The sequence below is a fragment of the Myotis yumanensis genome, unplaced genomic scaffold, assembly GCF_028538775.1.
Source record: "Myotis yumanensis isolate MYYU_CA2020_CCGP unplaced genomic scaffold, mMyoYum1.0.hap1 SCAF_1, whole genome shotgun sequence".
NCBI lineage: Eukaryota > Metazoa > Chordata > Mammalia > Chiroptera > Vespertilionidae > Myotis > Myotis yumanensis.
The window spans coordinates 64,416,300-64,443,728 of NW_027223752.1; the positions used below are offsets into that span (position 1 = coordinate 64,416,300).

The window sequence follows — 27,429 nt, forward strand, 5'->3', positions numbered from 1 at the left end:
TTAACAAAGCACAATTACAAGTTTATTGATTTTAGCAAAATAAAATCACAAAAGTGGCTTCTTAAAAACTAATGAGTAATTTTTCTTGTTTCCTTGTCTCCAGAGCATTTGGCATTCTTTATCAACTGGTACATAAAAGAGTAGAAAAATAGAAGATTGTCATATTGTCCTTTGTATTTCTCTTTTAATATATCAGTATGGTAGTCTACCAGAAAGTAGTAGATGGCTTCAATTGTGGAAAGGAAGGTATCTGGCTTTCCTTTTTGATGGCGCCAAAAGCAAGTTTTTCTTGTTTTCAACTCAACTTGCAGCAACCCTGCCAAAAACAAATAAGAAAAGTATATATACATTTTTATTCTCAACCAAGGAAGTTTATTGACCCTAGACAGAGAAGAGGAAGGGAGGGACACAGAGAAAAAGAAAGAGAGAGAGAGAGAAAGAAAAAGAGAGAGAGAGAGAGAGAGAGAGAGAGAGAGAGAGAGAGAGAGAGAGAAAGAAAGAAATATCGATTGGTTGCCTCACATATGCACAATGACCAGGGATTGAACCCACAATCTAGGTATGTGCCCTGACCTGGAATCGAACCTGCAAACTTTTTGGTATATGAAACAACATTTCAACTAGTTGAACCACCCACCCACGACTAAATATTTCTTAATCACAGGGTGTGGTACAATTAAATGATTTCTCTTAAAAATTTTTTTTAAAGAGCACAGATAAAACCCCTTGCTCCCAATTTAAAGTAAGATATTTTTGCCCTAGCCAGTTTGGCTCGGTGGATAGAGCATCAGTCCACAGATTGAAGGGTCCCGGGTTCGATTCCAGTCAAGAGCACGTATCTTGGTTGCAGGCTGGATCCCCGGCCCTGGTTTGGGCTTGTGTGCAAGGCAACCAATTGATGTGTCTCTTTCACATTGATGTTTCTCTCTCTCTGTCTCTCCCCCTTCCTTCCACTTTCTCTAAAAATCAATGAAAAAATATCCTTGGAGGGAGAAAATGGCGGAGGCTTAGACGGACGTGTTGGTGCTTCGTCCCGGACCAGATAGGGGCGAGCAGCTGAAACGGGTAACAATCAGCCTGATCAAGCTGGGGAGGTTCAGCTGAGAGACAGTCTGCAGCCAGGAAAGACAGAAAACTCCTAAAAAATGCGGATGGTTAGAGATTGAGGCTGAAACCTCCCTCTGGGCGCCAGCGCAGCGGCGAGACCGCGCCATCTCAGGCAGCGTTTACCAGCATCCAGAGATCGGCTACTAACCCGGAGGCAACGATTCGCAAACAGCGCGACTGCAAGAGCCAAGGGAAGACCTGCACCCCTCCACGGAAAGATTCAAGCAACAGCGGCCTCCTGATCACCACACGCTCTGCCTGGGGAACAGTTGCTGCGTCTGAAGCCTCCCTCCACCAGCCAGAAGAGCCACCACAACTGTGAACAGCACCCATCAGAGGCCCTGCTATCAACAGAGGAGCCGCTGCTACCACAACCGCCCAAGGAGCAACCACAGACCGAGGAGCCACTGCCACCCAGGGAGCAGCCACTGCCACCCAGGGTCCAGCCACTGAACGATTCAACAACTAGTAATGTCAGTGAGATCAAACATGGGTAGACAAAGAAACCCCCAAAGGAAAGAAAAGGAGGACTCGCCAGAAAAGCAGCTAAGTGAGACAGAGATATGCAACATGACGGAAAAAGAATTCAGAGTAAGGTTCCTAGAGTACATGCACCGGATGTTCAAGAAGCAAGAAGAAACAGATGAAAAACTCAACTACGTATGCAAGAAGCTAGAAGAAACAGATGAAAAAATCAACAACTTAAGTAAGTCCCAAGAAGAAATGAAGAGCGACTTAGCTGCAATAAAAAACACCATTGAAAGTATCAATAGTAGACTGGGAGAAGCGGAGGACCGAATCAGTGAATTAGAAGACAAGGAAGCAAAACACACTCAAACTGTACTGCAAATGGAGAAAAAAATTAAAAGACAGGAGGAGAGCCTAAGGGAACTTTGGGACAACATGAAACGAAGCAACATACGAATAATAGGGGTGCCAGAACAACAGAAAGATGAACATGGATTAGAAAACCTATTCGAAGAAATAATATCAGAAAACTTCCCTGAGGTGGGGAAGAAAAAAGTCACACAAGCCCAGAGAGTCCCAAACAAGGTGAACCCGAAAAGACCCACACCAAGACACATCATAATTACCATGGCAAATGTTCAGGATAAAGAGAGAATCTTACAGGCTGCAAGAGAGAGACGGAAAGTAACATACAAGGGATCTCCCATTAGATTATCAAATGATTTCTCAACAGAAACACATCAGGCCAGAAAAGAATGGACGGAAATCTACAAAGTGATGCAAAGCAAAGGACTGAATCCAAGAATACTCTATCCAGCAAGGCTATCATTCAAAATTGAAGGGGAAATAAGAAGCTTCACAGACAAAAAAGGGCTAAGGGAGTTTATCACCACCAAGCCAGCCATGCAAGAAATGCTAAAGGGACTGGTGTAAAAGAAGAAATATCAAGCTCAGAAAGAAAACAGCCACACACACACACAAAAAAGAAATGGCTACAAACAAGTACCTTTCAATAATAACTTTAAATGTAAATGGACTAAATGCTCCAAATAAAAGACATCGAGTGGCTGAATGGATAAAAAAACATGACCCATACATCTGCTGTCTACAAGAGACCCACCTCATTGGAAAGGACTCACACAGACTGAAAGTGAAGGGATGGAAAAATATCTTTCACGCAAATGGAAAGGAAAAGAAAGCTGGGGTAGCAATACTTATATCTGACAAAATACATCTCAAAGTGAAGGCCATAACCAGAGATAAGGAAGGCCACTTCATAATACTAAAGGGATCAATACAACAAGAAGATATAACCCTGGTAAACATATATGCACCCAATGCAGGAGCACCCACATACATAAGAAAACTTCTGGAAGATATCAGGGGAGATATCGACAATAACACAATCATAGTAGGGGACTTTAATACACCATTGACATCACTGGATAAATCCGCTAGACAAACAATCAGCAAAGAAACAGCAATCCTAAATGACTCACTAGATCAGATGGACTTAATTGACATCTTCAGAACACTACACCCCACAGCTGCGGAATATACATTCCTCTCAGGTGCTCATGGGACATATTCAAAAATAGACCACATATTGGGCCACAAGCAAAGTCTCCACAAATTCAAGAAGATTGAGATCATAAAAAGCATCTTCTCAGACCACGATGGCATAATGTTAGAAATAAACTACAATAAAAACAACCCAAAATACTCAAACACTTGGAAGCTGAATAGCATGTTATTAAATATTGATTGGGTTACCGATGACATCAAAGAAGAAATTAAAAACATCCTGGACACTAATGACAATGAAAACACAACAATCCAAAACCTCTGGGACACAATGAAAGCAGTCTTGAGAGGGAAGTTTATAGCTCTACAGGCCTATCTTAAAAAACAAGAAAAAATGGTAGTTAATCATCTAACTCTACAACTCAAAGAATTAGAAAGAGAGCAACAAGAAAAGCCCAGAGTGAGCAGAAGGAAGGAGATAATAAAGATTAGAGCAGAAATCAATGACATAGAGACCAAAAAAACAATACAGAAAATCAATGAAACCAAGAGCTGGTTCTTTGAAAGGATAAACAAGATTGACAAACCCCTCGCCAGGCTCACCAAGAAGCAAAGAGAAAGGTCCCAAATAAACCAAATCAGAAATGATAGAGGCGAAATAACAACAGACCCCACAGAAATACAAATGATTGTTAAACAATACTACGGGCAACTCTACTCCAACAAACTAGACAACCTGGAGGAAATGGACAAATTCCTAGAAAAATACAACATTCCAAAACTCAATCAGGAAGAATCTAAAAACCTCAATAGGCCAATAACTATGGAAGAAATTGAAGCAGTCATCAGAAAGCTTCCAGCAAACAAAAGCCCAGGGCCAGACGGCTTCACAGGGGAGTTCTACCAAACATTCAAGGAAGAACTAAAACCTACCCTCCTCAGACTACTACAAAAAATTCAAGAGGAAGGAACACTTCCAAGCTCATTCTATGAAGCCAGCATCACCCTAATACCAAAACCAGGTAAAGACTTCACAATGAAAGAGAATTACAGGCCAATATCCCTCATGAACATAGATGCCAAAATCCTCAACAAAATCTTAGCAAATCGGATCCAGCAGTACATCAGAAGGATCATACACCATGACCAAGTAGGATTTATCCCAGAGATGCAAGGATGGTACAACATCCGTAAATCAATAAATGTGATACATCACATAAACAAATTGAAAGAAAAAAACCACATGGTCATATCAATTGATGCAGAAAAAGCATTCGACAAAATCCAACACCCATTTTTGATAAAAACTCTCAGAAAGGTGGGAATAGAAGGATCATACCTCAACATAATAAAAGCCATATATGACAGGCCCACAGCCAACATCATACTCAATGGACAAAAACTAACACCATTTCCCCTAAGAACAGGAACAAGACAGGGATGCCCACTCTCACCACTCCTGTTCAACATAGTACTGGAAGTATTAGCCATTGCAATTAGGCAAGAAGAAGAAATAAAAGGCATCCAAATTGGAAAAGAGGAAGTAAAACTGTCCTTATTTGCAGATGACATGATATTATACATACAAAACCCTAGAGACTCCATCAAAAAGCTACTAGACTTAATACATGAATTTGGCAATGTAGCAGGATACAAAATTAACCCCAAGAAATCTGAGGCATTTCTATACACCAAGAGTGAACTTTCAGAAAGAGAGATTAGAAAAACAATCCCATTTACCATCGCACCAAAAAAATTAAGATACCTAGGAATAAACTTAACTAAAGAGGTTAAAGACCTCTACTCAGAAAACTACAGGACGTTGAAAAAAGAGATAGAGGAAGACATAAACAGATGGAAGAACATACCATGTTCTTGGATTGGTAGAATCAACATCATTAAAATGTCCATACTACCCAAAGCAATCTATACATTCAACGCACTTCCCATTAAAATACCAATGCCCTTCTTCAAAGATCTAGAACGAACTCTCCAAAAATTCATCTGGAATAAAAAAAGACCCCGAATAGCTGCAGCGATCCTGAGAAAGAACAAAGTAGGTGGGATCTCAATGCCAGATATCAAACTGTATTACAAAGCCACTGTTCTCAAAACTGCCTGGTACTGGCACAAGAACAGACATATAGACCAGTGGAATAGAATAGAGAGTCCAGAAATTAGCCCGAACCAATATGCTCAATTAATTTTTGACAAAGGAGGCAAGAACATACAATGGAGCCAAGATAGTCTCTTCAATAAATGGTGTTGGGAAAATTGGACAGATATATGCAAGAAAATGAAACTAGACCACCAACTTACACCATACACAAGAATAAACTCAAAATGGATAAAGGACTTAAATGTACGACAGGAAACCATAAAAATTCTAGAAGAATACAAAGGCAACAAAATCTCAGACTTATGCCAAAACAATTTCTTCACTGATACAGCTCCTAGGGCAGTTGAAACTAAAGAGAAACTGAACAAATGGGACTACATCAAAATAAAAAGCTTCTGCACAGCAAAAGAAACCATCAACAAAACAACAAGAAAACCCACCTCTTGGGAAAACATATTTGCCAACGTCATATCTGATAAGGGCTTAATCTCCAAAATTTATAGGGAACTCATACAACTTAACAAAAAGAAGATAAACAATCCAATCAAAAAATGGGCAAAGGATCTAAATAGACACCTTTCAAAAGAGGACATTCAGAAAGCCAAGAGACATATGAAAACATGCTCAAAGTCACTAATCATCCGAGAGATGCAAATCAAAACAACAATGAGGTACCATCTCACACCTGTCAGAATGGCCACCATCAACAAATCAACAAACGAGAAGTGCTGGAGAGGATGTGGAGAAAAAGGAACACTTGTGCACTGCTGGTGGGAATGCAGACTGGTGCAGCCACTATGGAAGGCAGTATGGAGGTTCCTCAAAAAATTGGAAATGGAACTCCCATTTGACCCTGTGATCCCACTACTAGGAATATATCCCAAGAAACCAGAAACACCAATCAGAAAGGATATATGTAACCAGATGTTCATAGCAGCACAATTCACCATAGCTAAGATCTGGAAACAGCCTAAGTGCCCATCAGTAGATGAATGGATTAGAAAACTGTGGTACATCTACACGATGGAATACTATGCTGCTGTTAAAAAGAAGGAACTCCTACCATTTGCAACATCATGGATGGAACTGGAGAGCATTATGCTAAGTGAAACAACCCAGTCAATGAAGGAAAAATACCACATGATCTCACTCATTCATGGATAATAAAGACCATTACAAACTTTTGAACAATAATAGATACAGAGGCAGAGCTGCCTCAAACTGATTGTCAAACTGCAGTGGGAAGGCCAGAGAGAGTTGGGGGGCAGGAGGGAGGGGAGTAAGAGTTCAACCGAAGGACTTGTATGCATGCATATAAGCATAACTAATGGACATAAGACACTGGGGGGTAAGGGAGGGTAGGGGTTTGTCAAGGGCGGGGGGGAAAAAAGGACACTTATGTAATACCCTTTGTAATACTGTAAGCGAAAAATAAAAAATAAAAAATAAAAAAAAAAAAAAAAATATCCTTGGGTGAGGATTAACAAAAATAAATAAAATATTTTCTTAAATACATTAAAGTATATAAAGAAGCAATATAAAACACAGATTGAAATCTTATACCTGTAAGTCTTAGACCCAGTAGCAATGGGTAAAAGTAGTTAATATTTAAGGGATTCATCTCTCTCTCTCTCTCTTTCCCTCTCTCTCCTCTCTCTCTCTCTCTCTCTCTCTCTCTCTCTCTCTCTATCTTCATCCCAGGAGTGAGGATATTTCTTTCCCATTGATTTTTAGAGAGAGTGGGAGGAGGGGAAGGAAAGAGAGAAATATTGCCATGAGAAAAACACTTTGATTGGTTGCCTCCTGCTTGAGTCCCAACCCAGGCCTGGATTGAACCTGCAACTAAAATATGTGCCTTTGACTGGGAATTGAACACACAGCTGACGCTCTAACCATTGAGCACCAGCCACAGCAAGTCATCTCTTTCTGCTACCTACCACTGTCGTTTTTTATTTAAACTTGTGACAGGACTAAATTCACCAGTTTTCAGAAGGGTTTCATTTCCTTGATAAATTAACATTTAAAACATCATTTTGAAACTCACTAAGAGGGAAATAGGCAGGTTAATGGTCTTTAATGCCTCTAGAAGTATTGAAAATGTTGTAAGCAATTAGTACAATTAAAATCTTAACATAGGTGGTGGGGACCACTTTGTAAAGTATATGATTGTCTAACCACTATGCTGTATACCTGAAACTAATACAAAATAATATTGCATGTAAACTGTAATTGAAAAATAAAATTAAAAAAAAATCTTAACGTAGGATTTTGACATCATCAATGTAATTTATAAAAAGAAACAAACCAAGAGCAACTATTATAATAATGCTAGTTTCTATAATACATCTAATATATTCTAAAATATCTAATCTAATGAAAGGGTAATATGCAAATTAACCGTCACTCCGACACAAAGATGGCGGTGCCCATAGCGTCCCACGCTCTGGCTGCGGAGGGAGGGCGGGCTGCGGACACAATGCGGGGCTGCTGGGCTGGGGGCGTGCCCCGGCAGCTGCAGCACGGCTCAGGCACGCCCACAACCCAGCGGACACAACGCAGGGGGTCCTCTGCACATGAGCTGCAGAGGAAACACCTTTTTTGACTGCTCATTGGCTAAGCTCCCTGTACGCCGCCACTAGCAGTGTTCTTAGTAACTTGGGTAATAAGAATCCAAGAAGGTGATCTAGGGTTTTCCCACCACACTCCTGGAGGAAAAAACTAAGGTCCGCTGCTGGAGGGGCTAAGAAATGTCATATCCTGCCCTAGCCAGTTTGGCTTAGTGGATAGAGCCTCGGCCTGCCAACCACAGGGTCCGGGTTCAATTCTTATCAAGGGCATGTACCTAGGTTGCAGGCTCCTCCCTGGCCGGGGCCCAGGTCAGGGCTCATGCAGGAGGCAACCAATCAAAGTGTCTTTCTCATGGCAATATTTCCTCACATTGATGTTTCTCTCTGTCTTTCCCTCTCTCTTCCAAGCTCTCTAAAAATCAATGGAAACATATCATCAGGTGAGGATAAAAAAAAAAGAAAAAAAAGAAATGTCATATCCTATGAAAGACACATCTTGAAAATGCCTAAAGAAAGTTGTCATTTTTTCATGGTGAAGGGACTGGAGTCCATGTTGATGAAAACACTTTGGCGGCTGTGGCAGTGGCGGCAGCAGCAGGGTGATGGGGCTGGCGCCTTCCCCTGATCAGCCCGGTCACCTCTCGCAAAGGGAGGCCAGACTCCTGAGGGCTCCCAGTCTGTGAGAGGGGGCAGGCTGGGCTGTGGGACCTCGCCACCATGCACAAATTTCATGCACCAGGCCTCTAGTTAAATATAAAAACCAAGATTTAGTGACTATCATCACTAATATATCCGGTCTTAAAAATGTCCTTGGAAATATATAGACATATAGAACCTTTTAAATTACACTAAAATACACAGACATGAAATTAGTTAGAAAATTTATATTTTTAAAAGTTTGATATATACATTTAAAAAAATTTCTTGCCAGTATTTCTGGCAATCAATAACTTTAAGATAAATACACAAATTATTTTAGCAGTAAAACTTGAAAGCTGGTAACTGTAGATGGCTTTTCCCTCTTAAATTATTGCCTGAATTTCTTCAACCAAAAAAATGGGAATGAAAATCATATTGTTGTGAGGACTAAATGAGATCATATACTAGGATGATGAGCATTAACACACTAAGTATAGTTTGGGAAATGTTTATAATGTGAACAAATCTGTCACAATGAAGGGATAGAGCTGGCAATTTTTAAAACAAATTATGATATAATTCCCACTTTAATCATCTGGACCCTCTCCCTAACAAAAAGAAAACCATCCTTCCCACCACATCCCCCCAAAGCTTCCCATGGTGAATCTTCAAGAATGTATGTCAGTTCATGTGTAGGTTTACACTATATGATTAAATTAGACATTTAACCTTTAAATGTTTTATTTTGACAGTAGTAAAACACCCAGAGCTTTCCTCTGTAAAGTCTGACAAAATGATATGTTTTTACATTGTTAAGGGGATTCGTAACCTCAGCACTCATAGTAAGATAACAGAAACATTATTTTTTTAATATATTACTTTTGAGGGTTTAAACTGAGGTTTAGAGTTGTTCACATTAATCCCATGAAATGATAAAATGTTTTCAAGCCTATAGGCAATGATTTATAACAAACATGGGTTGTTTCTTGTGGAATACCTGGGCTTATCTGGAAAATGGTAGTTCCCAAATACAGAGATTGTAAATATGCACAGAGCCCGATTTCCCTGTGGTGAACGGTGGAGCCAGAGTAGGACATGCAGAGAAGACTGACTCTAGAAATCAGTTTATTTCATGATTTTCAAGTAATTGAGAAATACTTTTTAAAAATGTAATGTAGCCCAGAATTAAAATGGATGGTACTTTCTATGTGATGTGGGAAGAACAAAAATTATTCTGTACAAATCTGATGTTAAGCCTTAAGCACACATGTGGACACTCTGAAAACAGATTTTGAATTGTACCTCAGAAATTCCTTATATAGTTTTTTCAAGTGTTTTCACTTACGTTCTTTCATTGGATCCTTTCAATAACCATATAAAGAAAAATAGCTTAGAAAAATCTTCAAACTGGGGAGTAATTTGCTGCTGTAACCATCCAAGATAATGTGGCCAGCAGTATTCCAAAGAGCAAGGTTTTAGGGTTCCATTTCCATTTCTCTATTAAACATCAGCAACAAGATTCTTCCAGGTCATATGCACCAGTGTGTGTGTCACACACACACACACACAATTTCTCTGTATCTCTCTTTCTCACACACATACACATAAGCACACACAGAACAGGAAAGCAATCTTACTAACATTTATGTTGATTTCACAGGTATGAACCATATAAATTAAGCTAACTAACTTTACTAATGTCACTCACTTTAGCTTGGTACTGATTAACACAAGTCAGACTCCGAAAAGTGCCATAAACTTTCTTTTCTAAATGATGTACTTTTGACAACAGCCTGGGAGAAGCTCTCCCAGGTTGAAACTGTTTTGGCAACTCTAATACCAACTAGGTTGGTAGCTAGCTCTCTTGCCTTATAATCACATATGGTACACAAATAAAGCCAGCAAAAAGCTGGAAATAAAACTAAAGCTTTTAGAAAAACTGAGAAAGCCTGAAGAACTGAGTAGGTGAAACAGAGCATGAGAGTTCATAAGAGCTCCTGTTCTTCATATTACTGATTTGGGGAAATAAAGCAACTCTTCTACTAATAAACCATTATTATTAGGAACTAATCTTTTCACTCTAAGAGAAAAAGAGATATAAAACAAGAAAGAAAATCACTGTAATGTTAAAGCTGCCTCTCTCTCTCTCCACACACACACACACACACACACACACACACACACACTTTTTTTTTTCTTGGCTCTGTCCTTTGAAGCAATGACATCCAAACAGTAATAAATTTACCAGATCTTGGTTTCTAATATCATTCCCCATTAAAAAAAGACCCACAGTTCCTTTGAATGACTGGTTATAGGTCTGGGGCAGGAGAAAAGTGCAAGTAAACTTTGAATGTTTAATTCTAGGTCTGAGGAAGGAAAAAGTGCTGAACCAGAAAGACTAATGAGGCCATGCCTCAAAGGACTTGAAGCACTCCCACTGTCAAAATCTGAGACAATCTGGGCATAAAAATATATATAATCATTATAGATTTTAACATACTGAATTAAAAAGGCATGTATCACACCACAGTGATCTCATAAATGGTACAAGGAGAGAGGACAAAAGAGGAGGCGAAAAAGGAAAAGCTCTTCCTTACATAAGAATGCCAGCCAACAAATATAGAAGAAATAATAAAATTAAAATTTTATCATTTTGCAATTCTCGATATAATTACTGATTTAAAAGCATCATCATCAGTGAATACAAAACCTCTGAATGAAAAGCAGTTGGTTAATAGACAGTCCATAGTCTTAAAGCATCACCTCACAGATTACTACTACTGTCAAAGAAGAAAATAAATCTTTAGAACCGAGAGATCTGGCAATCACCTTTAACCAAGAACTGAAAGTTATCACCAATAATGGAACAACTTATTTAAATGCCTCCTGTTCTGATGCAATAAGTAAACAACTTCACCTATATGAATAGGGTAATCATATAATTTATCAGTTAAATAGCCTCATTTCTAAGAGTAAAAAGCAATCTTATTAATAATTATACCAAAACAATAGTTATAAACTGGAATTGTCATGGGCAATCCTGGATTTATCCTTATCTGTAAGGATCCTTGCAAAAAATTTTAAACTGAATCTAATCACGATGAAACATTCAGACAACTGACCTGTCCACTTCACACAATTCTAAGTCATGAAAAACAAAAACAGGGAACTGTTCTACATTAAGAGAGAATGGAGAGATGTAACCACATGGAATGTGAGTTTACATACCACATCATACATCAGAGGAAAAAAACCTACAGAATATATTTTTAGATCAATTAGGGAAATGTGAATTTGGACTGTATATTAGACATTACAGAAGTTTTGTTAATTTCTTAAAGTGATAATGATACTATGATCATGCAATTATTCTTAAAAGATGTATATAGGCATTTAAAGGTGAAGTGTTGTAAAGCCTACATCCTTCTTTCAAAAGGTTCAACCAAAAAAATATTTATCTAAGTATACAACACACATAATACAGAAAAGAGAAATAAAGCAAATGTGGTAAAAGATGTATGGGTAGTTAATGTAATTCTTCTAATGTGTCTGTAGACATGAAGTTTTCTGAAATGAAAGTTGGGGGAGGGGGGAAGCAATACAAAACAATTTTTTTTCTTACCTTGAAGTCTCTCATCAGTGAATATTTTGTTTGTTTGGTTCCAGGTGCTATCTATAAATATAATTTTTTTCAGTGTTGTCTCTTTGCACTTGCTGTCATTCAAATCTTGTTCTTCAGTTTTCTTGCGTTTACTAGATGGCTTGTCAGGGTCATCATTTTTGCCTCTCACATTATTTTGAATCCTTTTTTGCAGATGAAACGAAATATCTTTTATTGAGACAGACTTAGGTCCAGGAAAAATGAGCGCAACCTAAAGCAAAGAAACTTAAGTTAATAGTGTGTGATTATGATCAGAATGAATAAATTATGACTTAAAACTTTAAGAGAAAAAAAATTGAATATTTAAGAAACAAGCATGTTTCTACTACATCCACTTCTTCAATACATATGGTAAAATTTTGACTCTTTCCAAGTAATTTATAATCATTGTATACTACCTAAAAGTTTTATTTCAAAATAAGTTATTCACCTGTGGATAGAAGCCTAGTTAATTGTACCTTGAAAGAGAAAACTAAACTTTATATTTCATAAGATCAAAGGCAAAGTGTGTGATATTTTGTAAAAGGACCATTGAAAAGTGCTCAATAATTAAATACCATTTTTACCTATATAATAGACAAAACAAATGATACACAGTCAATACTGGTAAGCAATTTGGCAACTTAAAGAGTTTTGAAATGTTCACACTCTTTCATCAAATAATTTCACTTATGGGCATTTAATAAAATAATCCTAAATACCCATATACCCACCACACCCATAATATTTATTAAAACTATATCTATTACAGTGAAAAATTAAAACTGAAAAATCTAACTTTCAAGGAAAAATTCTATAAATTATACTACTTCTTTTAGCACTTTACTGAGAATTTATACTCCTAGAGCCTTCAATGAAATGTCGGAATGGCTGCTATCACAAAGCAGGCATCCAGTAAATATCTGTGAAATGAGTAGATGTTGGTAGAATTATGAGTATTTTATCCCCATACTTTTCTGTATTTCCCAAATTTTCTTTAACAAGCATCATTTTTAATATTAAAAATAAGCTTTATAAAAATAAAAGAAACAAAAAATCTTGAATTTTTAAACTTCAAAGTTATATACAAGTTGCTTAAACATCCACAATCCATGCCAATATTCCCCCTGCACTCAATTAGCAAAGTCTAGGGGTTTTAGATTTTCTTGGATTATAAGATATCACATCACTTTACTGAACCTAGCACTGTGTTCTATTTAATTAACATAAATTATACCTCGCTGACAAACGAAGGAAATGCAAATATATTCCTAGATCCAAAATTCAGGTATTATTTACAAACACAATTTTCTATATAAACTCAATAAAAAACATACTTATGAAAAAGGAAAACCAAGTTCTTTTTAGAACTGAGTGTATGTATTAATTTTTAATTTTGTTTCTGATTAATAACACCAATAAATGATCCCCAATATACCTAAAATGGCTTACAAGTTTCTTTAAAAAGTACCCAATGCCTACTTCTTTTTGAGATCTATTACAAAATTGCTTTTCAACAAGGCCGGTAATATCTCACCAATGTGAAATTTCAACTATGTGAAAACCAATTAAGAATCTAGAAATGAGCAAGGAAGGCCTCTGAGCTGACAAAAGAAATGTTACAAAAGCCATATACTAAAGCTCTAAATTTAGGGGAATTTCTGAAAATTTTTTTTCACTCAGTCTTTCTTTTCTTCTTTTGGAGAAATTCCAATCATGTTTGTAATCTGGTTTCTCAGTTCGCATCAAATTAGACCACCTATGTGTCGTATAGGCAGGACAATAAAGTGGGGAGAAAGTAAAAGCAGGCATAATAATATTGGCAAAGTGTAAAAACTTAAATAAATAATTCAGAAAAAAAACGATAAAAAGCGGAAAGACTCAAAAAAGTCTAACAAATCTAGGATCGTCTGATATCTTCAGATACCAATGAAATGAAGTGTATGTTGTTTAGTGCTAGATATAAGGATAACCCTAGATCATTAAGAAAAGTATTAAATTGTGTTCAAGTAAGTTCAGAAAGACACTGGAATTTAAAGTTCATTTTTAGATTCAATGTGAACAGTTGCAAGAAATAAGCTACCTACTTCATGGTCCTCTTCTTCATATTCCGGAATACAAGGGTACGTGTAAATATTTACAAATTCAGGTGCTAACAGTTTCGCGTGTATAGCAGTACTTTTGCCATCTGTTTCATTTGGATGTTTAATGATGTCAATCTTCAGTGGAAGCTAAAATAAAAATAAAAAAAGACAAGTGAATAAGCCAAATATTAAAATTCTAATTATTATGTTAATACAAATGGTCTTTAGAGCTTAAACAGCAAACTCACACTACATCTTTATAAATATACTTATGGTTTGAAAATCATCCATTTCTACACCAGGGTATTAAGAACAATAAGAGTCATAAACCAAATCCAAATTTCTTCCTTGATATTGTTAATCATATGATAGAGCAACTATTTTAACTCATTTAACAGAGAATCTGCTCTTAAAGCAAAGCTCCAATGTCATTTTCATTTATGTTACAAAGCCATCGAGTCTAATCACTTCTATTTCAGCATCTGTGCCAATAATATTTTTTAGAATTCCTATAAGCTTCAGATTTGTTCATTTTATGACACATAAGAGGAAATACAAGTTTGGGCAAAGTTTCATATCTAAAATTCAAGTTAAAATGTTGTTCCTTATACATCCTTTGACTTCATATATCCAATTATCCTTAGTTGTGAACATCATCATTCTCAGAAGTGTCTTTTAACAACACAAATGAAATAATTATCAACTGAAAAAAACAGTAACAGAATGGACCTAGGAGGTGCATTCTATGGGTAAAAACATAACTCTCTCAAAATGACTTGGCCTATTTCTCTTAAAGTTTGATTATTTATTATGGGTTATGTCCTTTATGCAAAAGTAATATTATCTTGCATTTCTTTAGTTATATTTTTCTATTACTTTACTGATGTGGTTTGGTTTTCTGCATAATTCTTGTGCAAGTGCTGCACTCAGCCATGATTATGAAAATGAAAGCTTATTCATATCTCTCCCACTATACATAAGAACCCTCTCTGAGATGGACTTCGCACTGCAGGTTTCAAAGGATTTGTTATGATAAGCACTCTTCCAGCTCCTGTCCTACACTAAACAGGCAGCACTCTAGGTGTTTACCCTGAACACACAGCTATTTTACCCTGGAGTACAAAACAATTTTTTAAACAGCTTTATTAAAGAGAAGAAACCGACACAATAAACTACACACACTTATCTTGTACAATATAATGAGTTTTAACCTGTTACACTCTTGAACTCATCACTACAATCAAGATGATGAACATACCCATCACCCCCAAAGTCTTCTTGTGCTTCCCTCTGTCCCCAATCTCCATCAACTACCACCCACAGTCCTTAGGGAACCAATGATGTGCTATCACTATAGATAAGCTTGATTTTATTGATTTCTATAAAAATGAAATTATACAGTATATACTCTCTTCATCTAACTTTCTTCACAAAGTAATTATTCTGAGATTCATCCATGCTGCTGTGTGTATCATTAATTCCAGAACTATTTTTTTAAGAAGTAGTTGGTACATGCTACTAAATGATCTCAATGGCACATATTTTATCTTTCCAGATGATTATGTGAAAGAGGACAGTGTATGCCCCAGAAGGGCCATAAATGTTTACCAAGTAGTTTGCAATTTAGGGTTTCCAACCCAATTTCTTCTACTGTCTCCATTTAAGCCTAGTGATTAGTTATAAGTTAGGGCCAACTGGTTCAAATCATCAAAGCAACTTCCAGCTATAGAAAATTTACCATTTAAGCAGGCAGATCACAAATGATTTTACATCAGTCTACTTCTGGCTGAACTCTACATCAGACTTCCCTCATGATGCTCAGTCTCAGGTGAACTATATTTCCTTTCCCCAGGGTCTGTCATTACCAGGTCAGCATTACCTTTGCCCAGGGAAGGTAGGAAGAGGAAAGAAGAAAAAGAAAGCAGATCATGACCAAGTATTCTAGTACTAATAAAATCAATTTTCTTGTATGGCTGGTTAGTAGAGCTGAAAATTCCAAAGGTGATCAACATTTTTGACCAGCCGGCTACTTTTGAAAAGTATCATTTGTATCAAGGACATAGGACTGAGTGTTATTAATGTATTTTACAAACTATGTACCTAACCCAGTGGTCGGCAAACTGTGGCTCATGAGCCACATGCGGCTCTTTGGCCCCGAGTGTGGCTCTTCCACAAAATACCACGTGCGGGCGCGCACGTACGTGGCCCATGCGCAGAAGTCGGTATTTTGTGGAAGAGCCACACTCAAGGGGCCAAAGAGCCGCAGTTTGCCGACCACTGACCTAACCTATTATAGACTAAAATCTACAAGCACCGGTAGAAGACAATTATGCAAATTTTGTGCTCAAGAAGTATTCCTGGGACCTAGTCCAGGTATCTGTAGTTCTCTGGAAGTTAAGCCTGAAATTTCTGATTCTATGCAAAGCACAGACACAGATCTTATCATAGAAATATGTATTTGTGCTCTAGTTCACATATCTTAAAGGAAGATACTTCTTAAATAATGACAGGATAACACTAGAAGAGTTGCCCAGATGTAGTTCAAATACAGATGTTCCATTTTCAAACATGTAAAGAACACCAATATGTCCTCTAACACCTATGTATCCTATGAGAGATTTTTACCACAAACTTTTCTGCCCAAATTTATCAAAATGCCATTAGCAGAAAGCCCTAACTAAGCCTTCCCCACATGTTTATTACTTTCTCAAAGAAAGCCTTTTAAAGTCTAGGACTTTAATAAAAATGAAGCTTCCTTTTACCTTATGATTTTCTCCTATTAAAAAAAATACCAAGAGCATCTTTTAATTTTTTCATGCATTTCTCATGGCACTAAAAAAAATCAAATTCTGCATAAAAGGACAGGAATTTATGAATTTATTTCCAGACTAAAATTTAATGCTTGGGAGGTAGTTACTTACTAGTATTACGTAATTATCTTCCCTTCCCAAGCAGGCTATCTAAAAGCAAATGCTAAATAATTTGTAAAAATAAAAATAAAGTAGAAATTAGAAATAAAAAATTAGTTTTTATTATTAATATATATAATTAATGCATCAATTTTATAAATGGCCTTTAAAATATAGGCACTTTCAAAAACTGCATAGTTAAGTAGGCCATTTAGCGTTGATCAAACAGTTGGCATAGTGTTTTGAGTCATTTCTATTAAGTAGTGTACATTAGACCACTGATTTGGGAAATAATCCTCTATTATTAAATTTCTATGAGAATGTTAGCCCTGTCAATATCTCATTGAATTTTATTATTCTGATCTTCAATCCCTTTTGACCATAACAAAAAAGTTTTATACTAAAACTTTTCATGAAATACTTTCTTTATGTGGCTATAACATAAATAGATGATAGAATAATTCTGTGTACACTTCAAAAATAATACTTTGAAATGTAACTAAATTTTTATAAGATAATGGGAAACTTAAAAATAATTATTGTCCTCAAGTTCTCAGTTTTTCTGAAATAACTATAAAGCTGATTAGAGTCCATGCATACTTATTCTCAGCCAGTAAACTTTCCAATAGCCTGTAAGTATGATTTTACACCCCTGAGAAGACTGTGGACTTGACAAGATAATATATAGGCTAAACTGAAATTCAAGTAACAGAATATGAGTATTAAAGTATTCTTAGTTCAAATTTAATGAAACTTAAGATCACCACATTAAATGTTTTTAAGTGTAGTTACAACTTATTTTCTTACTAGCCAGTTCTAATGAGCTCATGTGTAATTTAGTTTCACTAATTCTAATAGGGAGGAGTCAAATTTTATACATTATTTGATTTACTCCTAGATCCCCAGTCACTGTTAGACATAATAATGTACACCTATCCTATATAATAAAAGGCTAACATGCAAATAGACCGAACAGCCGAACAACCGAACTGGTTGCTATGATGTGCGGGGAACTGTCGGCCACGGTGGGATGGTGGAGCAGGTAAGCGGGGGTGCCAGACCAATGTGGGGTGCTGGTCGATGTCATCAGGGCGAGCCTCTGGTGGTTACTGAAAATTCTTTGCTCCCACCCAGCACTCACACCCGCTGCCAGCACCTGGCATTGAGTGATAGGGGCTAGTACCAGGTGCAAGTGGCGGCTGCAAGCCCCGATTACCCCTCAGGGCTTCTCCACCTTCCCCTGCTCCTGAGGGGCGATCAGGGCCAGCAGCCACCTCTTGCACCCGCTGCCAGCAACAGCCCTGCTTGCACCCACAAGCCAGTGCCAGAGCTGCCACTCACACCCACTGCTGGCACCCAGTGCCGGTCCTGATCGCTCAGCGCCATCAGTGGGTGCAAGTGGCAGATGCAGGACCAATTGCCCCTGGGGGCTTCTCCACCTTCCCCTGCTCTGGAGGGGCTATTAGGGCAGCAGCTGCTGCTCATTCCCACTGACGGTGCTGGCCCCGTTCGCACCCTCTGCTGGCGCCGGCCCCAATTGCTCTGCACCGTCAGCGGGTGCGAGCAGGGCCAGCGCCGTCAGCACGTGGGAGCAGTGGTGGCGGGTGGGGCCAAAGATAATGGGCTGAGACCCGATCCTGTGCCCACTGCAGCCTCACAGCCCACAGTTCCTATCAAGGTGCACAAATTTGTGCACTGGGCCCCTAGTCTACACTAATAAAAGAGAAACATGGTAATTAGCGTACGACCGCTACCATTCCCATTGGCTAATCAGCATATTCTTATGCAAATTAACTGTCAGCCAAGATGGTGGCTGGCAGCCATGCACTGAAGCTAACAGGGAGGCTTCCTTGCTCCAGTGATAGTGAACTCCAACATTCCCCGCCTGACTTGCCGGCCTCTCAGCTGCAACTCTAAGCAACTATGTTGCAAATATAGAAGCTAAACAAAACCCCAGAAACTGGCTTTCAGTCAGCCGGGCTTCAGCCAGCCGGACCGCAACACTGTATCAAATACAGAAGTTAAAGGCCAGAAACCTGCTTTCAGCAGCGAGGCCTCAGAGCTAAAGCTGGCCCAGAATAGAAAAAGAAAAAAGAATAAAAGGAGCAGTTGGGAGCTTCAGTCACCCGCCAGCCTGAAAACGGCCCTCAGCCCCTCACCCAGACTGGCCAGGCACCTCAGTGGGGACCCCCACCCTGATCCGGGACACCCTTCAGGGCAAACCAGCCAGCCCCCACCCGTGCACCAGGCTTCTATTCTATATAGTAAAAGGGTAATATGCCTCCCGGCACCGGGATCAGCGTGACAGGGGGCAGTGCCCAAACCCCCTGATTGCCCTGTGGCTCTGTGTGTGACAGGGGGGGGGGGCCACAACCTCCCTATCCGCCCTGCTCTGTTCATGACAGGGGAAGGCACCCCAACCCCCTGATCAGCCCTGCTCTGTGCCTGATAGGGGGGAGCTCCCCAACCCCCTGATCGGCCCTGCTCTGTGGGTGATAGAGGGTGGCGCCCCAACCCCCCTCCATGGGCCTTGCTCTGTGTGTGACAGGGTAGAGCCATAACCTCCCCATTGGCCCTGCCCTGAGTATGACAGGGTGCAGCGCCCCAACCCCCTGATCCGCCCTGCTCTGTGTGTGACAGGGGGCGGTGCCCCTACTCCCCTATCGGCCCTACTCTGTGAGTGACCGGGGGAGCTCCTCAACCCCCTGATCGGCCCTGCTCTGTGCGTGACAGGGGGGAGCTCCCCAACCCCCTGATCGACCCTGCTCTGTGTGTGACAGGGTACGGAGCCCCAACCCCACTGATGGGCCCTGCTCTGTGAGTGACAGGGGGCAGCGTCCCAACCCCCTGATGGGCCCTGCTCTGTGAGTGACAGGGGACAGCACCCCAACCCCCTGATTGGCCCTGCTCTGTGAGTGACAGGGGGCAGTGCCCCAACCCCCTGATCGGCCCTGCTCTGTGCGTGACAGGGGGTGGCACCGCAACCTCCCCATTGACCCTGCCTTGAGTATGACAGGGGGCGGTACCCCAACCCCCCAATAGGTCCTACCCTGAGCGTGACTGAGGGTGGCATCGCAACCTCCCGATCCGCCCTGCTCTGTGCATGACAGGGGGTGGCGCCCCAACTCCCCTATCGGCCCTGCTCTGAGCCTGACCCGGGGCTGCACCTAGGATTGGGCCTGCCCTCTGCCACCCGGGAGCAGGCCTAAGCCAGCAGGTCGTTATCTCCCGAGGGGTCCCAGACTGTGAGAGGGCACAGGCCAGGCTGAGCCCCCCCACCCCCCACCCCCGCGTGCACAAATTTTTGTGCACCGGGCCTCTAGTCTATATATAAAAGCCTAAGCAACTGTTTGACTGGCCGTCTGACTGGTAGCTATGACGTACAATGACCACCAGGGGGCAGACGCTTCGCAACTGCAGTTCTTGGGTGATGCACCTGGAACCAGAGAAGAGGGAGCCAGATTCCAGGGTGTGTCACCCGAGAACCACCCTCTTGCAATCCGGGACCCCTTGGGAATGTCAGAGAGCTGGTTTTGGCCCAATCCCCGCAGGCCAGGCTGAGGGAACCCACCGGTGCACCGGGCCTCTAGTGTAATAATAAATTCTTTGATTACATAGACATGATGCTCTACAGATTTTTAGACTTTATATAATAGTAGTCTTGATAAGCAACAAAAAATATAAGCTATTTAATCAATTCACATATATTTTTAAAATCTGGCTTTAAATTACTACAAATTATAACAGAGCCTAATGAGTAGGTCTTAGTCTTTTCAATTTTAGTTTCATTTCATTTTAGTCACTGACAGGTGCTCCATATTCATGTATAGGATGGAGCTAAGCCCATTCTACGAAAGCCTAAACAAAAATGAAGTCTACCTAGCCCTTTGGTATATGTTTTCTCAGAGCAGTCCAAGGACCTGAGGTAGTTTTTGAAGCTCCTTCAGGCAGTCTATAAATTTGTCTCTTGTAGTATTCATGTTTATACCACATTTTTTCCAAGGTTGTAAGTGAATTATAATCAATAATTTAAAAAATAATTGATTTCATTAAAAAAAACACCATCTCAGACCCTAGTGTTTTGGCAATCTGGATCTTTTTTTCCAGAGACAAGAAAAACAAACAGGTTTCGTCTGTAGGATTACATTTCTATTAATATAATTCATTTTCCTAATGATGCTATTTATCAAGTGTATTAATTATATTAGAACAGGAAAATATGAGATGTCTTTTTAAAATCTATGTTCCTACTTTCAAACAATTAAATTTCTTACCAACCTTCACAAGTGGCATCTGCTCCATAGGTACATTTTCAACTGGGACATAACATGTATAGCAGTAGAACATTCTCGAACCACCACATTTAAGACATTTTGATCTTCCACTTTGCTGAGCTTTTTGAAGAACTTCTTGAGATGCTAAGCATAAGTTTTGAAGAGGATCTTCTGCAGCTGTGGAAGTAGTTTGTGGTTGTTGTATTTCCACAAATCGTGAATTATTTTCTTCCCTCTCTTTGAGAAATATAGGTGGGCTGAGAGACATTTTTCATTCAAACCGAAGTTTAACATCTATTTCTACAACACATTATCATAGGTGCACTGGAAAAAAAAATAGTGGGGGGCGGGGGGCAAAATAAAAACAAAACATTTTACTCACTGTCTCCACAAATAAAATTACTCAATTTAATTCACAACTGTGTGCTATTTTTAGAACAAAAGTTAACAAGTTTTTAGATCACTAAATTAGCATACTTTTGAATTAAATTTATTGGAAATACAAAATTAAAATGCAATAAACTCAAAACCATAAATTACCCTTTGGAGCGACCCTCCCATAAAAACAGAAAGGTGCTCTCTTAGAAAACTTATTTCAAATATAAAGTTTAGGTAACAACAATCAAAAACAGTACTTTTGTTTTATATTAGGAATGCAATGGCTTAATGTATCAGACAGGAATGTATTCAACCCTATAGGCTCTATGAATTGATATTACATCACATCTTATCTCAACCAGAGCTAATGAAAATACAAGGTTCCAATATAATCAGCAAAATTTAGTTGGTTATGTTCTAAAAGATACGTTCCTCTCCAACTTAAATTAAAACACACATAAAAAATAAAACTAAAGTCCTGGCCGGTGTGGCTAGTGTCCCACTGAAGGGTCCTGTGTTTAATTACTAGTCAAGGGCAAGTGCCTGTGTTTCAGGTTATAGTCTCAGCTCTGATGTGTGGGAGGCAACCAATTAATGCAGTGGTTCTCAACCTTCTGGCCCTTTAAATACAGTTCCTCATGCTGTGACCCAACCATAAACTTATTTTCGTTGCTACTTCATAACTGTAATGTTGCTACTGTTATGAATCGTAATGTAAATATCTGATATGCAGGATGGTCTTAGGCGACCCCTGTGAAAGGGTCGTTCGACCGCCAAAGGGGTCGCGACCCACAGATTGAGAGCCGCTGAATTAATGCATCTCTCTCACAATTGAAGTTTCTCTCTCCCCCCTACCCCTACTCCCTCTAAAAATCAATGGAAAAAATACCCTCAGGTAAGGATTAACAATAACAACAACAAAATATATAAATATATACACATATATATCAGACATCTATTAAAATATGAGCTGCATCTACTTTCAATTATTTGTAAAACATCCCAAAAGATAAAATATATACCCTGAAAAAGAAAGTACAATCTTTTAAAGTTTTGTAGAGTAACATTAATATGCACTCATTCTAAGAATTCCTACTGCTTTTTTTTACACCATTCAGATTATTAGTTCTAGAGATAAAATAGGAAAATGACTTTTCCACTTAAATATTTCCTTCAAAGAAGGATGATGGCTGCCAAAACTGTATTCAAATACTCTGTAAGCACAATCTCTTTTGGGTAGAAAGAGACTGGGGCCTTTTGATTTTATATGCATTCCAAAACTATAAAATGATTCTCCTATTATAAAGTCTTAAGGCATTGTGGGTTTAAATATGAGGCTCCAGGCACTCTGACAGGCAAAATACTGATTGCAACAGGAAATGGTCTCCCAAATAGAATATGAACAAAAAGTCCAGTGGAACATAATATACAAGATAATTTACCAACAAGAAGTTTAGTGATACTAATTTAATTACTCATCAGGAGTTTATCTACCTATAATAAAAAAAGCATTAACATGCTAATTCAGGGGTGGGCAAACTTTTTGACTCGAGGGCCACAATGGGTTCTTAAACTGGACCGGAGGGCCGGAACAAACGCATGGATGGTGTGTTTGTGTGAACTAATATAAATTCAAAGTGAACATCATTACATAAAAGGGTACAGTCTTTTTTTTTTTTAGTTTTATTCATTTCAAATGGGCTGTAGTTTGCCCACGGCTGTGCTAATTAGACTGGACAGCTGAACAACCTTCCAGACGAAGCCAGGGCTGCAAGGGCTAAGCCCCTTGCACGAATTTTGTGCATTGAGCCTCTAGTATATATATAAAAGCCTAAGTGACCATTACAACCGAACAACCAGAACGACCAGTCAACCAGCCGCTATGACACGCACTGACCACCAGGCGGCAGACACTCAACACAGGATCTACCCCATGATGGTCAGTGTGCTTCCACAGCCAACCTCCTATGGTCCCTCACCCCAGCCAGCCGGCCAACCTCCCACAGCCCCACCCACCCCTGGATGGACCCCGGATAGGCCTCAATAAACATTTTTGATGTGTACAGATCAGGTACAGATTTACATTTTCAATTTTTCAGAAAAAGTGCTATTTCAGAATAATAGTCCAATCACTTTTTCTTGTCTCACAAATGGAAGACATCATCTACTTCTGACCCCCACACCAAATCACCTACTCCAAAATGGCTTCTATCTTTGTGAATATGCCCTCAATGACTAGAACAGTGCAGGATATTAAGGTGCCACCTTTTCTTGAGCCTCAGATCCTTTTAAGATCACTTGAGAGTCTCACACCTTACTTGCAGCAAATGAATTTTACAGACTCAATGTTTTTCTCACAATTTCACGAGATTTGTAGATCAGCAGAATTCATCTACAGATACATATAAAGAAATCCTAAGATCAAAAACTCATTCTAAGTACAGGAGGCAGCCTTAAAAGTCTAAATTTGGGAAGAAAAAAAATGTCTAAATTTGGGTTTGTAAGGACTGCAGAGAAACATTTTTAGGCTGTACCAATCTTGAGTTACTTCAATCACAGGACTCCTCCTAAAACAAACAAACAAAATGGTTTGGACTAATTCATTTCCCTGGGTATTCAATGGAAAACTAATGGTGCATTTTTTCTAGGGCTCTCAACATGCACTCCTCCTGAGATGCCTCAGAAACATCCCCTATACTTGGGCTTCCATCCATATAACTAAATAGATATTAGTGGAACCTTATATAAATATTGTTCCCCTACAGAAATCAGATATAAATACCTGTGAGACAGTGAAAGGTGCATATTTATGACTCCCTCCCCTGACTCACCTACACATTCTCACTTATGGCTGATGTGGCCACAAAGAAGAGGTCAGCAGTAGTAGGTCATGGGCAGCTACCTCCAAAGGGCTCTGAAACCATATGACCAGCCAACAGCCTGCCTCAAATGTGTACACATTTTGTGTTGCAAATGTGATGATTCAAAACCTTCAAAACATACTTGTTAACACCAAATATATGCATGGGAGTTATTTGGAAAACATAAAGAGACTTTATATATGTTTGCTGATACAGTTCCTAGGGCAAGGGAAACAAAAGATAAAATAAACAAGTGGGACTACATCAAAATAAAAGGCTTTTGCACAGCAAAGAACCCATCAATAAAAGGAAAAGGGAGCCCACTATATGGGAGAACATATTTGGCAACAATACATCTGATAAAGGGTAATATCCAAAATATATAAGAAACTCATAGTTTAACAAAAGGAAGACAAATAATCCAAGTAAAAAAAAAAATGGGCAAAGGACCTAAATAGACACTTTTCAAAAGAGGACATACAGAAGGCTAAGAGACATATGAAAAAATGCTCAAAGTTACTAATCATCAGAGAGATGCAAATTAAATAACAATGAGGTATCATCTCACATCTGTCAGAATGGCTACCATCAACAAATCAACAAATGACAAGTGCTGGAGAGGATGTGGAGAAAAGGAACCCTCATGCACTGCTGGTGGGAATGCAGACTGGTGCAGCCACTGTGGAGAACAGTATGGAGTTTCCTCAAAAACTTAAATATGGAACTGCCATTTGACCCAATGATTCCACTTCTAGGAATATATTCTAAGAAACCTGAATGACCAATCAGAAAGAATGTATGCACCCCTACGTTCATAACAGTGCAATTTACAATAGCTAAGATCTGGAAACAGCCCAAATGCCCATTAGTAGATGAGTGGATAAAAAAAAAAGCTGTGATACATTTACACCATGGAATACTATGCAGCAATAAAAAAGGACCTTGTACCCTTTTGAGACAGCATGGAGGGACCTAGAGAGTATTATGCAAAGTGAAATAAGCCAGTCAGAAAAAGATAAGTATCACATGATCTCACTTATATGTGGAATCTAAATACAATAAACTGATGAACAAAATAGATCCAGATAAATAGATGCTTGATACAGACTGCTGAATCTCAGAGGGAAGGCGGGGGTGGGTGGGTTGGTGGGAAGAGATTAACCAAAGAACTTTTATGCATAGATGCATCACCCATGGTCACAGACAATAGTGTGGTGAAGGCCTGGGGTGGGGGACAGGTGCAGGCTAGAAGGGATCAATGGGGAAAATTTCAACAGTCAAGATTTAAAAAAACAACAAGTGGGTGGGAAAAAAAGACTATTCCTAAGGAACTAGCTGGTACATCCATCATTCTGCAACTTAGATTGAAAACAAATCCTCCTTCTACCCTATCCCACCAAAAAACGAATTACTCACCAAGTCGCATCAATTCTATCTCGCACGTAATCCTCTACTTTTAGTCTCAAAGTCAGGATTCTAGATAAGTCTATGGTAATCTCTTACATCTCTACCTCTGTGCACTTATTGATTCCACATATTTAACATGGAAAAATGTACCTTAACTTAGAGTACTTTTGAATGAAGTTATGTGTCCTAGCAGATAGTCACCCCTCAAGAGCAGAGCTCTTTACTCGTCTCACCTATCCCTGTGTCTAATGCAGCAGGAGTCAGTCAACAAATACTTAACCAAACCAAAACCATTCTAAAAAAAAAAAAAAAAGAAAGAAAGAAAGAAAAAGCATACTGTATGCATCTTGCTACTGAAGTTCCTGACAAACTAATTTTACGGGCCAAATGCAGCCTGGCAGACCTCTTTTTGCAAAACAGTTATTCATGGAAAGGCTCATAACTACAACCAAGTTGACTCACCTCCTAATGAAACATTACAGAAGACAGTCCTGTGTTAGAGTTTTTTATTAAACCCCCTTCCAATATTTCTTTGCGGGAATATTTTTAAGAACCTGGTCACATAACATATACAGATCTCACATCCACTCTTTAAATTCCAAGGTATCACCTTTTTCACGCAGGACCCAGGGCCCCTCCCAGACCACCCCCGGGCCGGCCGGGGCAGCCGGTACTTCCGTCCACGGTGCACGGTGCACGGGCTTCAGACGGAAAGCAGCCCTTAAACGTTGTGGTTTTAGTGGCGGCTTTATCCGCCAACTCCACGGACTTGCCATCTCAAAGTGATAATATATTTCCTTACTTGTCCTATATTCCCTCCAAATAACAGACATAGGTAACAGGCTCCTCTGCTTATTATGTAAGCATTATCTTAATATTTTAAATACTACAATGCATGGCACACTATGTCTGTGCTGAGTTTCTCCTGCCGCAAACCACTCCAAACACTAAAAATGCAAAGAATAAAGTAGGGTCCCTAGAGACTTAACTTTGCTAGGACAGACTTTCTTTGAGGCGGAAAGCACCGAAAATAATTGTTGGAGGGGGTGGGGGGAGGTTTTTTTTTCCGTTTTTTTTTTTTTTTTTTTTTTTTGAGAAAAATCTGGAAGTCTTTTTCCCAAAGGGCCCACAACAACCAAAAAAATGCAAGCGCCGCGCAGGGACCCCGGAACGACCTCGGCGAGGGCTCGGCCAACGGCGCGTCCACTCCCCGCGGCCGCACGGAGCCGGCCGGGGCACCGAGCCCAGAGGGGCGCGCACGCCGGCCCGGGAGACCGGAGTGGGACTCAGACCTGCCAGCCCGCGGTCCTCGCTCAGCTCCACGCGTCCTCCGCTCCCCGGGAGCCCGTGGCGAGCGCCCGCCCTGCTCGTGCACGAACGCGGCGGAGCGCTTTCTGGGCGACACCAGAGGGAGGAGCCGGCCGTTGCTAAGGCCGTTGCTAGGCCCGGCGC

At 39.6% G+C, this 27,429-nt stretch overlaps 1 protein-coding gene across 4 annotated transcripts; it reads right to left on the reverse strand.

The window, feature by feature from the left end:
• DTWD1 (DTW domain containing 1) lies at positions 1-27,346 on the reverse strand. 4 transcript variants are annotated; one of them, XM_070423226.1, is made up of 5 exons: positions 27,270-27,346; positions 21,336-21,655; positions 14,152-14,295; positions 12,047-12,296; positions 1-316 (listed from the first exon to the last, which is right to left on the reverse strand). In XM_070423226.1, the coding sequence occupies exons 2-5, from the start codon at positions 21,597-21,599 to the stop codon at positions 69-71; spliced, it is 906 nt and encodes a 301-aa protein (XP_070279327.1). In that variant the 5' UTR covers positions 21,600-21,655; positions 27,270-27,346; the 3' UTR covers positions 1-68. The 4 variants fall into 4 exon arrangements, with proteins under 4 accessions (XP_070279327.1, XP_070279338.1, XP_070279334.1 ...); XM_070423237.1 differs by lacking the exon at positions 27,270-27,346 and adding an exon at positions 26,967-27,260; XM_070423233.1 differs by lacking the exon at positions 27,270-27,346 and adding an exon at positions 24,541-25,151.
• Positions 27,347-27,429: the final 83 nt, after the last annotated feature.